General features: G+C 49.7%; 1 protein-coding gene across 2 annotated transcripts in view; it reads left to right on the top strand.

The window, feature by feature from the left end:
* The window catches only part of METAP1D (methionyl aminopeptidase type 1D, mitochondrial), a 1009135-nt gene that overhangs the window by 195452 nt on the left and 798125 nt on the right, over positions 1-15558 (top strand). For both annotated transcript variants that reach the window (XM_085645294.1, XM_085645295.1), the window contains exon 2: positions 4874-4939. In XM_085645294.1, coding sequence (XP_085501420.1) covers positions 4874-4939 — 66 coding nt within the window. The remainder of the gene's footprint in view (positions 1-4873; positions 4940-15558) is intronic.

The following is a 15558-nucleotide window of genomic DNA, read 5'->3' as shown; positions in this document are numbered from 1 at the left end:
GTCCAAGGCATAGGCTGACAGCACCACTAAACGTTACAGGTCCGCTTGGACGAGATGGTTTTGTTGGTGTCTTCGAAGGCGCTTGGATCCCGTGGCAGCAGACGTTGTTCAGATCTTGAATTTCTTGGCTGATCTGGCTACAGAAGGCTTGGGCGTACCGTTCTATTAATGCCATGAGATCGGCGATTTCCGCAGGCCGTGCCCCGGTGGATGGGGCGCTCGTGGGGGAATACCCCTTCGTTTGCAGAATGCTGCAAGGTATTCGCCTCTCTTTGCCCCCAGAGCCGCGGTATTCTACCTTATGGGATGTCACTTTGGTCTTGAATTTGTTTCTTTCCTGGCAACCGAAGAAATATCTGTTGTTGAAGGAACTCTCAGCCAAACTGGCTATGCTGTTGTCTGATCTCCTGTAGGATAGTTTCGGATGTCAGAGCTTTAGACATTTCTGCAAAAAAAATTTCCCCGGAAGGGGTTACCTTCACGGTAGGGTGCTGCACCAAGACGCTTTCCCGCACGGTCTCTTATCCGGCTTTTCCAGTCGCTCCCAAGTTGTGTGTTGTGCGTTGTTTCAAGGCGTATGAAGACTTGACACAAGAGTTTCGTCCTCCGGGCGAAAGTCAGTTACTTATTGCCATAAGGAAGCCTCATAGGGCTGTCTCCTCCCCCACTATAGCCAGGTGGGTACGTTGGGTCATGCAAGAGGCAGGCATTGCCCAAAAGTAGTTTGGAGCCCACTCGTCACGCGGGGCAATGGCCTCGAAGGCTTTCACTTTGGCTGACAAATGCAAAAACAACAGTTGATGGACAGAATGCAAAACAATGTCATACATTCACCCCAGTACAGAGATCTGGGCCTAAATCCATCGTTTTTTTGCTCACCATGCCATTCCAGTTTGAATCCAGCCATATGCAAATCAGTTTTGACCCTGTGCCTCATGGAAACAGTCCAGCCCGAACTGCCAAGCCAGGTCCTCCCTGGACTGGAAACAAGCATCCTAGGGCTGGTTTCGGGGTTTCACCCCTCTTCAGCCAGGATAGCTTGATTCCAGTGGCATGGAGAGCAAGGGACCCACGTCTGGGCATACCTGTCCCACTCGGGGTGACAAATGCAAAAACAACAGTTGATGGACAGAATGCAAAACAATGTCATACATTCACCCCGTACAGAGATATGGGCCTAAATGCATTGCTTTTTTGCTCACCATGCCATTCCAGTTTGAACCCAGCCATATGCAAATCAGTCTTGACCCTGTGCCTCATGGGAACAGTCCAGCTCGAACTGCCAAACCAGGTCCTCCCTGGACTGGAAACAAGCATCCTAGGACCGGTTTTGGGGTTTCACCCCTCTTCAGCCAGGATAGTTTGATTCCAGTGGCATGGAGAGCACGGGACCCACATCTGGGCATACCCGTCCCACTGGGGGTGACAAATGCAAAAACAACAGTTGATGAACTGAATGCAAAACAATGTCATACATTCACCCCAGTACAGAGATCTGGGCCTAAATCCATCGTTTTTTTGCTCACCATGCCATTCCAGTTTGAACCCAGCCATATGCAAATCAGTCTTGACCCCGTGCCTCATGGGAACAGTCCAGCCCGAACTGCCAAACCAGGTCCTCCCTGGACTGGAAACAAGCATCCTAGGACCGGTATCGGGGTTTCACCCCTCTTCAGCCAGGATAGCTTGATTCCAGTGGCATGGAGAGCACAGGACCCACGTCTGGGCATACCCGTCCCACTCGGGGTGACAAATGCAAAAACAACAGTTGATGAACTGAATGCAAACCAATGTCATACATTAACCCCAGTACAGAGATCTGGGCCTAAATCCATCGTTTTTTTGCTCACCATGCCATTCCAGTTTGAACCCAGCCATATGCAAATCAGTCTTGACCCTGTGCCTCATGGGAACAGTCCAGCCCGAACTGCCAAACCAGGTCCTCCCTGGACTGGAAACAAGCATCCTAGGTCCGGTTTCAGGGTTTCACCCCCCTTCAGCCGAAGTAGCTTGATTCCAGTGGCATGGAGAGCACGGGACCCACGTCTGGGCATACCCATCCCACTCTTTGGGGGCTCGTCTGGAGGACTTGATGCGGGCAGCGGATTGGTCCTCAGAATCGACCTTCAGGAGGTTTTATTTCAAACCTTTAGTGGAGGTCGCTCAGTTGGTGGTAAGTAAGCTTTAAACTAGCATAATCTGAAGCCTCTGGTCCTGACATAGAATAGAAATTTGCCTAGCTGCGTAACGGTAAGATTCAATACTATTAAGGATACGGAGGCGAGGATTATCCCACCCAGGACACCTTTGGTGCACACCCTCTCCGTATGGTTGTAAGTAAATAGTTCACGAGTTTTAATTGTGGTTTGTTGGAGATAAACTGTTTGATATAGCTACATCGAGTTCTTTTCGGTGCCTTATGCTGTTTTTAATTTTGCTGACGGTTCAAAGCAGGACCAGTGATGATGATCGTGGCGTACTAAGCGCGAAGAAAGAGGAGGAGTTGGCATAATGGAAGGACTATGTGCTGTTAGTGGACACTGTGAAAGGACTATTACATGGATTCTCCCTATGGTTCATGGGTGTTGTTTTTTTCAAAATGTCTTTTGGCTGATATGAAGTGTGTTAAAGAATAAAGCGAAGCGAGAATTAGCATAATCCTCGCCTCCGTGTCCTTAATAGAATTGAAACTTACCATGACATAGCTAGGCAAATTTCTATTCACTATGGCCAGTTAGATTTGATCAGGTCGAATTATATTTAGGACCTACTTGCCAATTCTGGGGAACAAAGAGCGGGTGTTCTGTTCAGTCAGAAAGTGAAGGAGCAATAAAGATGGCTTCACATCTTGTTTTTATCTTGTCACATTTTCTCTGTGTTCAGAGACAGAGGTCAGAAGTCAGTTTACAATTACTTTTCCTTCTCTGACTGCAGAGTTCGAGTTTTAGTAAAGTGAACTGTCTGACCTGCTGTACAAAGTTTTCCTAACACACATTTAAATAGCTAATAAGTCAACTGTACAAACATTTCAAAATATATTTCTGTTGTGAGGAAAGCTCATTTTTAAATCGAGCCTGGGCAGGGCATGCGCTGCTCTGCGACGCATGCTGTATTCGAGTATAGACTTGAAGCCATAACTGTCATTGGCTTGTGTCATTGTCGTTCGTAAATGCTGGCTTCTGACTCGTTAATAGGCTTTTAGTCCCGCCTTGTCTTAATTTGTAACCTCCCATTAGGAATGGCCCTCTTACCTCTGTTGTTACACTGTAGCTCTTATTTAGTCTGTAAGCACTATTTTCTTTAAAGAGTTTCTCCTACTGCAGACATGACATGCTTTCCTGCAACATTCAGCGCACCATGCAGCCTGGGACAATGGCGGCTGCTTCTTTGAAATGAAATAGGTCTCGCATTTACCAGATTTTGAGCTATTGGCATTGTAAATGACAATGCCTTTAATTTATGTGTTAATTATCAAAAGGCATTGTCATTTACTATGCCAATAGCTTAAACTCTCGCAAATGCTAGACCTATTGCATAGCAAATGCGTGTTTGTACTTCTGTGTGATGAAATAAATATTGAAAAACAAATCCGAACATTTGATGTGCAAATGATAAATATATTTTCTGAAACCCAATTTTCACAGATTATTGTTCATACACTATGTAGTTTTATCAGTAAATCTGCAAGCTAGTGGGAAGGTTTTTGGCCATTTCTTAGGAATGTACTGTTTGTAAAAGTGTGTTACCTCATCATGCTTTAATAATAAATGTGTTAAAAGTAAGTATTTAAACATGAGCTGAGAAACACTCCTGCCCTTGCACTGATGGAAATGCTATTAGTAAACTGAGAGGCAAGTCAGGGTTCGTGTGTACCCTATATGTTGGCTAGATTCTTATTACACATGGAGCAAACTTCTACTTTATTTAATCAAACAAAGAGTTTTGTTTTGTGCAGCAGAAATGCTGAACTCACATATTTGACAGTGCACTCATATGTGAGTATGAAGAAAAAGGCAACTGTAAAATGATATATTTGCCAATGATCACTCAATTTGAGATGAGTTTACAGGTCAAGTACATTACAGATAGGTCGAGTAGATTATTCAAGTATGATTTCTCGAAGCCTGCCTAGCTCTGAAGGGAGCTAACATTTGAGGCTTCAATTGCACCAAGAAGTTGAATGGTCTGGGCATGTTATTACTGAAACGTCCTCCCTTTCTAAGATAGTTCAAAAAATCGATAGCTGCACAGGTGCAAGCTCATCTCAATTTCCATATTGCTGTTCAGTCACAATTCAGACTCTCATCCTGGGTATGAACTTCTTTGGCTTGCAGGTTGGGCACAGACTGCTCTGGCTTGCATGTTGGACACACAGAACCAATAAAAACGTATTATATATATTTATTGGTGCTCCTCCTTCCACTGGAATTCTCTACAGCTATCAAATCCATCAGCCATGCTGGTTCAATTAACCACCTCAATCGGATGTATAAGGAAAACAAAGCAGAGTTTCATGCCTTCCCTAGAAGAAGGAAACAACAAATAGCTGGATAATTTAAAATGGCCACAAAGTTTCAAGTTGTACTTGATCTTTTTATTAGGGATGTGCAAAAATATTCTGTGTAAATGTTGCAAATTAAATTAAATCTGCAGACTTTGTTTTTAAACTACAGCAGACAAAATCAACTTAAAGAGGTTATGCTTGGAAAAATCCCCACCAAAGTACAGCCTGTTACTCCACTTCCTTCTTCCAAGGCCATTCTTCATGTTCATATTTAAACAGGTGTCTTTCATCATTGCTTTATATATTCTTTAAAAAAATATATCTTCATAGGCGAAGAGCAGATTGTCTAATGCTTTCCTTTTCTTTCAGTTCACCTACATCACTTGGGAACCTTGATCAACAGTCAGCCACAAAAGTATTCGCTCTTCCTCAAAGGTATGTTGTTTCAATTAAGTCACCTAACTGCAGTTCCTTGACGAAATCTTATCCCAACTCTATTTGGTGAACAACTCTTTTGTGACTTATAGTCTGCTCTAATCTTAAGGAAAGTATTTGACACAATCATCCTCAACTTTTTTACACCCCTAATAAAAGCTGTCCCTCAGTGACCACCTGTATCAACTCTGTCTCATCAGCAGCCTGGACATCAAAGGTTGGTGATCCACTGCATGGTCTGAGTCAGTATAACCATATACACTAGCATATGTGGTGTACATCTTTGCCCTTTGTAGAGTCAATTTAACATAGGCACTTCATCATAAACGTCGATTCACCCAAACGCCTGGGGTAGCTTAAGTGACCTCACACCTCAATTACATCACAGGAAGTAGCATCATATGACCTTTGACCCTGAGTCCTATGAAATGATGCTTTAATCCTTATGACATGATAATTGTGTAGGAAATTAGGATCTGCTTTTATGGTTACCCCCACTTTTTGCTTGATTTAGTGCTGTTTCTGATTGTCTTATTGGGATCCTGCTAATCAGGACCCCAGTCTCTGTGCTTTCTCCTCTAAATTGGTAATGGTAAGTACTTGGGTACATCCTAGATTGGATACTGTGGTACCATTATCAGTCCCTAGTATATGGTACTAAGGTACCCAGGGCATAGGTACGCCAAAGGTCCCCTATAGGCTGAAGGATGTATTATGCCACCTATGGGAGACCATTCAAATTATCTCTACAGCCCTGCCATTGCAGCATGTTTAATCTGGTGCTAGCACCACTTAAGAGAGATATAGGTTTCCCTATATCTAAGGTCACTGCACTTAAAACCTATAAGTTACCCCTACAGCAGGCCTTTGCAATCCCGAAGGCAGGGTGCTTGGTTCTAAGTGTGAGGGTGCCCCTGCATGAGCAGAACACCCCTATGACCTACGGAGTCCATTCTCCAGGGTTGTGAGACAGCCATATGGCATATAGGGGGGCACCGCGTCATTACGCGGTGACCATCTTGAAACTGGCCATAAACGGTGTGGGAGGTATGATTCCATGCACCGTAAAACTCTTCTGGGTGCTCCCGGTACAAGTCTTCCAGACCCGGACAGCAAGCAAGGGCTGCTCCTGGCCAGAGACATGTTTCTGCACTCCTGCTGCTAAGCCAAGCTTGGGCAGGGGAAGGCAGAACAATAGGTGACCACCCTCCAGACAGGGTTTAGTGTATTGGGGCAGGGTAGGGGCACTTGCCAGCGCCACATAGTCTGCGTGCAGGGCATACTTGGTGCCCTCCATGCATAGTCCAGTTCAAACCAGTTCAGGGAGTCCTTGGCTCCAGCTCTGGCGCGTACCTGGTTAAAGGTCAGGGCAGTTTCCTCCCCCTTGTCCAGCCCTTCCTTCGGAAGGGACCCCTGTAACGTCCCAACCCTTTCCTTAAGGCTTACCTTTGGGTGGGTCCTCAGATTCGTCGTAGGACAAGATACAAATCCGATACCACTTCTTCAACTGTCTGGGCACTCTGGACTTCGCTCTGAGCATCAAGGCTTCAACTGGGAAGACTCCTGCTGCTCCTGATTTTGTCGCCCTGCTCGTCTGCTACAACATCCGTGTCTGTGCACCATACAGGAACCTTCCAAGGCCTGTGGGCATTCAAGCCACCTGAAGGAATCTCCCTTGAATTGAAGGAGTCACTTCCCTGCATCTGCAGGCACCGCAGCTAAGCTGACCGGTCTACTGATCCTGAGCTCCCACGGACTCCGAAAGGCTCAGCAACACAGGAGGTGGTTCTCCATATCCCTTGAGGCCTGCCCTGTCCTCTCACCAAGTTTGAGGCCAATATCCCTCGTCGCAGCAGTAGGAACCGAACCCCTGTGCACCCCGTTGACTTGCATTTGCAAAGGCTTGTTGGCTTCCTTCCACCAAGATCTTTGGGCCCAAGTAGCCCCACCCACAAGCATCTCTTGCATCGTGGGCTTGCATCTTTGGTGAGCTGCCCGAGGTCCTCTTGCGACTCCAGTGCCTCCGGCCTGTGGGTCCTCTTAAGGGTCATCTTCGTATTGTTTGGGCTCCCTTGATTGATCGGGCCTGCCCTGACTCCTCTGCTTGTGGTGAGTCTCCCGGAACTTGCTGGTCCCGACATTGCACCTTTCTCCACTTCCAAGTTGGTTGCAGTTGCCAAGGCTTGTTGGTACCCCCGCCGGATACCGACCCCTCAACTCTCGACATCCGACCTGCGACAGCTCGTGTATGGCTCCTGGTCTTCCATAGCGTTGCCTGGGCCACACAGCTGCAGCTCCAAGGCCACTGTCAACTCTCCTGCAGCAATCGACATTGGTGGACATTCGTCTGCTGTGCCTCCTGGTCATTTCCAAGTGACATAGACTTGTCCCCTCTGCTTTCAGGTACTTCTCGACTTGAATCCATCTTTGGGTTCCACTGGACACTTTCTCCTTCTCCAGTAGCGGCATCTTCCTGCAGTCCTCCATTGGGTTCGGTGGCGGTTTCTGACACCACTTCACACCTATGCACCCGGCTTCCCTGGTGTAGGTATCCTGGTTCCTAGGGTATCGACGGGTGAGGTGGCTTTCCAACCTTCTGTCTTCCATGGGGTTTCTTCAGGGTCCACTGGGAAGGGTCCTTCTTCTTTAAAATTGCAACCGCGAATTACCTATTGACTTGCATTGATCACAGGGTCGTGTTCCCACTCTTCACACGTCCTCCGTGGGGCTCCTGGTTACTTAATAACTCAAAGAGAAGGGACTGGGGTGTTATGAGGTCCATCATACATCCCCCTTCAATAATCAATACAAGAAGGTATGCAGTTCCTTAGCAGGGAAGAAGGAGGGGCAACAGGACTGGCCGGTCCTCAGTCCAATATTATAGGAGGAATAAGGGATTCCCCATATTGGAATTAGGGCCCCACACACCTGGCTGGGTGCCATGCTTCATCATAGGGCATGCTCCTCATCATGTCGGCACTACAATACCCGGCGGGCTCCCTATGAGGAGATCTTTTATTCCAAACTGCCGTTGGGTGCTGTGTGGGTATAGGGCCTTGGTGTGTAGATGGATGTGAAGAAAATTGGTGCTCTAAGTAGTGGATTAAAATGGGATATGGATGTTCTCCTCAGCAACACTTTAATCAATGAGACCTCCAACCCAATTAAAACAAGGGTATCACTTCTAACCCCTGCCTTGTACTCCCAGTTTACGCTGTCCACCCCACGTGACCTAATCCCATCACCTACTAAATTGTATTCGATTTGATTTCACCAAACCTACGTAAATCCACGCATCGAGCCCTTCATCCCCTTTAATTTCTCGTTCGACAGTGAAAAAAAGTAACCTAAATGAAACATTAACATAAACAAACATTCCAATGTGATCTCGTGTTTCCAATGCTATTACTGTGTCTTAATATTTCCATGGCCAGTAAACAAAACAGACAATTGTCCGTGAAATATATGCATTTCTCTCCAGTATGTTTTACGACCGTAGGCCCAAATGAACCGTCCACAGTTTACTCATTCCTTTATCACGAATAGAACACCGCCTTTCTCGTGATGATGTTGCTGTTTGATGGTAATCCGATTCAATCATTTTTGTGTTGGGTGCAAACTGCCGGTTTGAGGTAAGAATACATTCACTGAATGCTACTTGGGGATGGCAGCATGCACACCATGATTCTCAACATACTGAAAGTTTTCCATTTTATCACGTTTGCTTGCAGACTGGATCCGTACCTCACCTCAAAGCACGTAGAAGAAATTCATAGCCATATGTAGCGTAGATGCGCTGCATTTCCAATCGCACAGCCAAAAGAACAAGTTACAAAACTCCTTTAACTTTAATCCATGTTTATTCCATATTATTCTTGATTCAACAAACTTTACTTTTCTCTTCCCGATAAGGCTGGTGAAAGTCCCAATTTTTTCAAATGAAGCAATTATGCCCATCCGGGTCTTTCACTGCATCACGTGGGTACATGTAATTCATGATCAGCAACTAAAGATTAAGTAATATCCCAATGCATTTCGGGCCTTTTTATTGCCCCGTCAGGGGTAGCTGTCAAACTGAAATAAAGAACCTCTGTTAATTTTACATGTTTAGGCCTGTTATGTTTAAATTAAACAGTGCCGTTTATTTCTGTGCTTAGAAAGACACGTATTTTAAAAGTGCATGTAGGGATGTGTTCTCTGTCACTATGGAAAAGAAGGGGGGAGAGACCAGAGCAGACAAAGGAGGGTTTATTTCTTGCAGGCTTGCTCTGGCACTTCGACCTTGGAAGACATTCCGAAGGAGGGGGCCAGAGTGTAGAGAGAGAGGGGAGGCTCTTATTATTTTTAGCAAAAGACCAGGCAGGTTCTATGAAGCCATAAGGAGAAGGAGGGGCAGCAGCGTCTGTGGGCCATGTGCAGATCCTGACACAGAGAGCAGCATTGCCATGCATGCAGAATAATGGTTTCAATTTAAGGTTGCTTTGCCAGGGCCAGATGAGGTGGCAGTAAAATAAAGTTTGCATGAATGCACCATCATTTTAAAAAGCACAATAAGCTAAAGGAATTGGTAGTTGGTCATTGGATTAATGTTTTCTAGTTAGCTCAATGTGCTTGTACAGCAAAATTTACAAAGTGGTACAGTCCAATAGTATTGGACATGGCCTCATTGGTGTGGTTTCCCCTTGTTATTTACCTCCTACAAGTCTGTTCGTACCCAGCTGCCAAAGGGGGTAAGTATTGTCGACAGGAGGTCACCAGCTTAGGTTACCTACTGTCAAAGGGGGGTAGGAGACTAACTCCTGGGCAAATTAAGGGTAAGCAAAATTAAGTAACACACTGTTTTTTTGGTTTTTGTGCTTGGTATATGTATTGTTGTGTCCTTTTTTGTTGGTTTATGTGCCTATTATGTGTATTATTGTGAGCTATTCTGCGTGGAAAGTACGCAGAGCAGCATGTTATTGTGTTCTCTCTCTGTCGCTCTCTCTCTCTCTCTTGAGCCTGCCTTAGCTGTCTAGGAATGGCCATGAGACAATCGGTTGGGCTCGCTTTAGTCATTCATTTCACAGGATGCTGTGACTATGTTCTTGAATAAATAGAGACAAAGCACCTCACCAGTGCATGTCTAATTGGCTATTAAGTAATACTGTTGGAACAAATTGTTACAATTAACAAAATGAATAAGTAAATATGCCATGTTACTGCCCCTCCTGTCTGTAAACTGATTAAATTGGAATTGGATAAGGATGAAAGGATGGGTAGAATAGACTGATGATCCCTTATTTGACCTTTAAGGGGAACTAAATGCTGGTGGTTTTTGTTCCAAATTCCCAGGTGGCAACACCATTGTTGTTGATGTTATTACAGCACTACATAAGTCGCAGAGGCATCACGAGTCCCTTATCAGTTAGTCTATGTAATCGAGCTGACAGCCCTTGCTAGAGCTGGTGAATAAGTTTCTCCCCTGAATATGATATTACATGGCCCGGATCGTGAAAAGTATGATGCATATAGTTCACAATGCTAGGAAAGATGCCCATATGCCCTTAGCACACATTTTGTTTTTTTACATACAACTTTTTATTGAATTTAAAGGAACACTCCTGTAGCATTACACAGCTGATTCGCCTACAACCACAGGGGCCGGCAGCTACCACATTCAAGCAACAATGGGCGAGGGCCCGACCAATCAAAAGGATATGCCACGACCCAGGTACAGCTGGAGGTACAGGTCTATCATGCTCAAGGTCCCTTGGCCCCAAATCCCCCTACCCAGGGGCCTCTCCAGGGTATACCAGCAGAGACGAACCATCGCAGGGTTGCCGTAGGTCAGCAGCAGGCTCAGAAAATGACTACATGCCCCGTGGTAGGATCGGCCTGTTGCAGGATACCGAGAGTGGAAACCCCTCAGTGCCTCCTGTGCCTGGCAGGTAATTACTGTAAGTGCGCCGCCACCCCCGCCCCGGAAGAGAGGAACAAGTGGTCACCAGACGGGGGTCCCACCCTTCCCACTTCCCTTCCAGCCGCTCATGGTCACACCTCCAGCATGCAGTAGCGGGGGGCCTAGGGCGATAGGAGCACCGTATCTGTCAAGTGGGCCCTATCCGGTGAGGGGCGGCACAGCTGCCATTAGACGAGGCCCACCCGCAAGAAGCCGGCCATAAGGCAGTTCAGATTTGACCGCGCTAGAGTGGTGCGCCAGGCCCCCGGGGCCGTCCCTAAGATCAGGAGAACCCACAATACAATCAACTAACCGGGGGAGAACCTGGGACAAAATGGGGAAACAGGGAGGGTGCCAGGGAGGGTGAGGGGAGGGGGGGGGAAAAGCGTCCTAGGCGCGGGGAAAGCCAAAAGCATCCGCTGCCCTACCCCCTAGACAGCGGGAACCGCGGCGTCCCGGCTTAGTAGAGGCGAAGTCTCCTCGCCAGTGGGTGGAAGGGCGGTGGCCGGCTCTCCCCGTCCACCACCCGACAGCCCCCAATGATCTCCCGGATCCGCCGGGCATATAACATCTTCGAAGAACCTCAGGGCCCGCAGCCGTGGCGGCTTCATTCGGGCATGCTCCAACCGCCCCAGGTGGTCCACCAGGGGCGCCCAGAGTTTCCTAAATTGAGTATCCCGGAACTGAAGCCGGGCCGTGAGCAGCTCCATCGCCACCACCTGCCACAGGCGAGTAAACCATAAGTTGATGGAGGGCGTCTCCGCCTTTTTCCAATATAGTGCCACCGTCTGTTTGGCGGTGCATAGCATGTGTAGGCTACGGTGTCGGTCACGCCCCGTCATGGCTCTCGTATTCTCCGGCCGGAGGCCCAGGACCGCAACCAGCGGATCCGCAGGCAGGGGGTACCCCAGGACCCGTTTGATATGGCTTAGGATCTCTTTCCAGAAAGTAGTGATCAGGGGGCAGGTCCACCAAATGTGAATGAAGTCTCCCGGCGCCTGAGTACAGCGCCAGCAAAGGGGAGACGTCGCAGGGAACATCCTCTGAAGCCGAACCGGGGTGTAATACCATTGAGTCATCACCTTATAGGCTGACTCTTGTTGCGGAATGCTACGCAGAATTTTAGGGATATCTCTCCACAGCCTCGCCCATTGAGAAGGGGCGACCCCCGAGCTAGAGACGGATTGCCATTTCGATTGGTATAGATGTGGGACAGGCCGCTGCGCGTGCTGCAACACCCCGTATATACGTGAGATCAGTCCCTTGTATGCGCCGAATGTGCGCGCTAGCTGTTCGAACGGTGTGAAAGGACGCACGGCTGCCTGTGTCAGGGAGATGCCCTGGATCCAGTGGCGAAGCTGGATGTATTGGAGTTTGTCATTCTCTGAGATCCCAAATTCTTGCTGGCATTGCGCAAAGGATTTAAAACTACCCCCCGTGAAGAGGTTCCCTATCGTTCTGCAGCCAGTCTCCGTCCAATTGGCAAAGAAGGGTGGATGACAGGCTGGTGGAAACAGCGGATTGTGCGCGATGGGGGTATGCGGGGACGGGAAGGAAGTGAGACCTCTTCGAACCGCCACCTTGTCCCAAATCTCAAGGACTGTTCTGGTGGGGACAGCCATATACGCGCTGCGATGGCGCGCCCCTCGAGGCAGCCAAGCTTGATCCCACAGAGGGCGGCAGGTGACGGCCCGATCCATGTGGAACCACACCTTCTCACTCTCCCACGCCCCCCACTCCAAGACAAAACGCAGGTGGGACGCCCAGTAATACTCAAGGAGATTCGGGCACGCTAGGCCACCCCTGTCCCGGGGGAGCATCAAGATCGTGTTGGAGAAGCGCGGTTTCTTCCCACCCCAGATAAACGCCACTAGCTCCCGTTGGAGTCCCTGGATCTGGTGTTCTGGGATCGGCGTCGGCAGGGTTTGGAAGAGGTACAGGATCTTTGGCAAGATAGACATTTTCACCGTGTTGAGTCTGCCGAGCCAAGAGAGCGGTAAGGCTCTCCACGCGCGCAGGTCCGTCTGGACCGAGCACTTATACTCTTGCCAATTGGCCTGCGTCCAGGTGGCCAGGTCTGGAGTCAGGTTGAGGCCGAGGTAACGCACCGAGTGGGCCGCCCACTGATAGGGAGTGGAGGTCTGAAGCGCCAGCAGATCTCCATCCGGGATCGAGATGTTGAGGGCCCATGATTTCGCATGGTTGATTTTGAGCCTGGACGCCTGTTCAAAGTCCTGGAGCAGCGAGTGGGTCGCCGGCAGGGAGCGCAGCGGGTCCGATAGGGTAAGGAGGAGGTCGTCCGCGGAAAGGGCGATTTTATGCTCCACCCCCCAGAGGGAGATGCCCCTTATGTCGGGGGACCGGCGTACCATGATGGCGAGGGGCTCCACCACAAGAGCGAACCATTGTGGGGATAGGGGGCAGCCCTGTCGGGTACCTCTACAGATGGAGAAGGCCGGCGTGAGCTGACCGTTCACGCGCACCCTAGCTACCGGCGAAAGATAGGGAGCCATAATGCGCGCCACCATCTTCGGGCCAAGACCCACCTTCTGGAGCACCGCGCGGAGGAACCGCCAGTCCACCCGGTCGAACGCTTTCTCCGCGTCGAGCGAGAGCAGGCACGCCGGTATCCCCCAGTGTTTGGCTTTCCCGACGATGTGTGCTATTCGGCGCACGTTGTCTGCCCCTTGACGATGCTGGATGAACCCCACCTGGTCCGGCTCGATAAGGTTGGGCATGTGGACACTAAGCCGTTTAGCCAGAAGTTTAGTATACAGCTTAAGATCTGTGTTTAGCAACGCGATGGGCCGGTAAGAGGAGCAAAGGGTATGATCCTTCCCAGGTTTCGGGATAAGAGCGATTTCCGCCATTGCCATATCGGTCGACGGGCCCGTCAACTCGTCGAACGAGTTGAAGAGACGCAGAAGGTATGGTTGCAGTTGTGGCCAGAAGGCACGATAGAAGGATACCGGTAGCCCATCTGGTCCGGGCGCTTTCCCCAGTGGGAGATCACGCAGAACGCTCGCCATTTCCTCTGAAGTGATGGGGGCCTCAAGAAGTCCCGACTGGCGCTCACTTAGCGGTTCCCAGGCACAGGCCTCCATGGTGGAGGCAATCAAGTCAGACGCGGGGTGGTCAGCAGCATAGAGAGTAGCGTAGAAGTCGTGAAACATCTGGAGCTTAGACGACTCCGAAGTGGCCCAGGATCCATCCGCCCTTTGCAGTTTCGCGATGTGGGCCTTGGCCGCCCGCGTGCGCAGGCGTGGCGCCAGCACGGCACCCACCTTGTCTCCCCCTGTATAGTACCGCTGCTTAAGTGCCAGTAAGGCCCACTCCGCCTTGTTCGTTCTGTGGGCTCGCAGCTGGCCTCGAAGGATAGCCAACCTGCGCTTGTGTACCATCAACGGACGTTCGTGGTCCATTCTCTCGAGCAGTCTGACCTCCCGGTCGAGTTTGTGCTCGTAGAGGCGAGCCTCTCGTGCTCTCGCGGCTGCGATAGCAGTGAGGGTACCCCGAATAGTAGCCTTGAAGGCGTCCCAAAGGAGGGGGAGGGGGGTCCCCGGGAGATCATTGGAAGCAAAGTAGGCTAAAATAGCCTCCTGTATCTCCTCCCTGTCCACCGGGTCCCTGAGTATGTGTTCCGGGAACCTCCAGCGACACGAATGCGGGGAGCCAGTACCACGTTTGTGAAAACGCAGCTCCACATGGGCGTGATCCGAAATGGAGATGCTAGAGTGCGTCGCCGAAATAGTGTCTTTGAGCAGGGAGTGAGAGACAAGTATCAGGTCTATCCGGGAGTAAGAACGGTGCGCATGTGAATAGTATGTGTAATCGCGCAGGCCTGGGGAGTGGTAGCGCCAGACGTCTACTAAGTTGAGGGCGCTAAGGGAGCTCTTCACTGCCGCAGACATGGCCCCCACCCCGTGGAAGGCCCCCCCACAGCGATCTAGCTCCGCGTCCCACACCAGGTTGAAATCACCCCCAACTATGAGGTCCGTAGTGACCTGGTCTAGATGGTCCCTGATCAGCCGGCGTAGAAAAAGGTCCTGACCCTGATTGGGAGCGTAGAGATTACATAAGGTGAGCATGCGATGACCCCTCTTGACCTCAACCCTCAAGAACCTACCCTCGCTGTCTCTAAGCACCTTGGACTCCCCCGGTTCAATTCCTGCCCGGCAGAGTATAGCCACCCCCGCCGTTTTAGTGGTCGCCGAGGCCCAGAACTGCCTAGGATATCGAGGGTGTGCCATGCGGGTGACATCAACCTTGAGAAGGTGGGTCTCCTGGAGGAAAATTATGTCAGGGTCTTGAAGCAGGAGGTACCGCCACACTTGGCGACGCTTGTTGGGCGAGTTGAGCTCCTTCACATTAAGGGAAAGGACCTTCCAGCACGGCTCACTAGCCATAGTCCCAGATCCCTTCCGCGTGCATTGACCCTCCCACACCCACACATGCCAGTACTCCCCCCCCCCCCCCCCCCATCAGAAGGACGCCAAAGGTGGGGAAGGAGAAGAAAAGGGAAAAACAAAGGAAAACCACATGTGTCCTGAACCGGCCAACATGGCCAACATGTCCTATTCCAGTCTAGGGAGTAGCCAGGCCGTGTGGCACAGGCTGTCCCAGAGATGTCACTCTCCCATGGATAGGCGTGGGGGTTTGTCATCGCTCAGCCACAAAATCA

Source organism: Triturus cristatus, chromosome 3_1, assembly GCF_964204655.1.
Source record: "Triturus cristatus chromosome 3_1, aTriCri1.1, whole genome shotgun sequence".
Taxonomy (NCBI): domain Eukaryota; kingdom Metazoa; phylum Chordata; class Amphibia; order Caudata; family Salamandridae; genus Triturus; species Triturus cristatus.
Note: the sequence above shows the minus strand (reverse complement) of the source record. Positions and strands in the feature narration are given on the sequence as shown.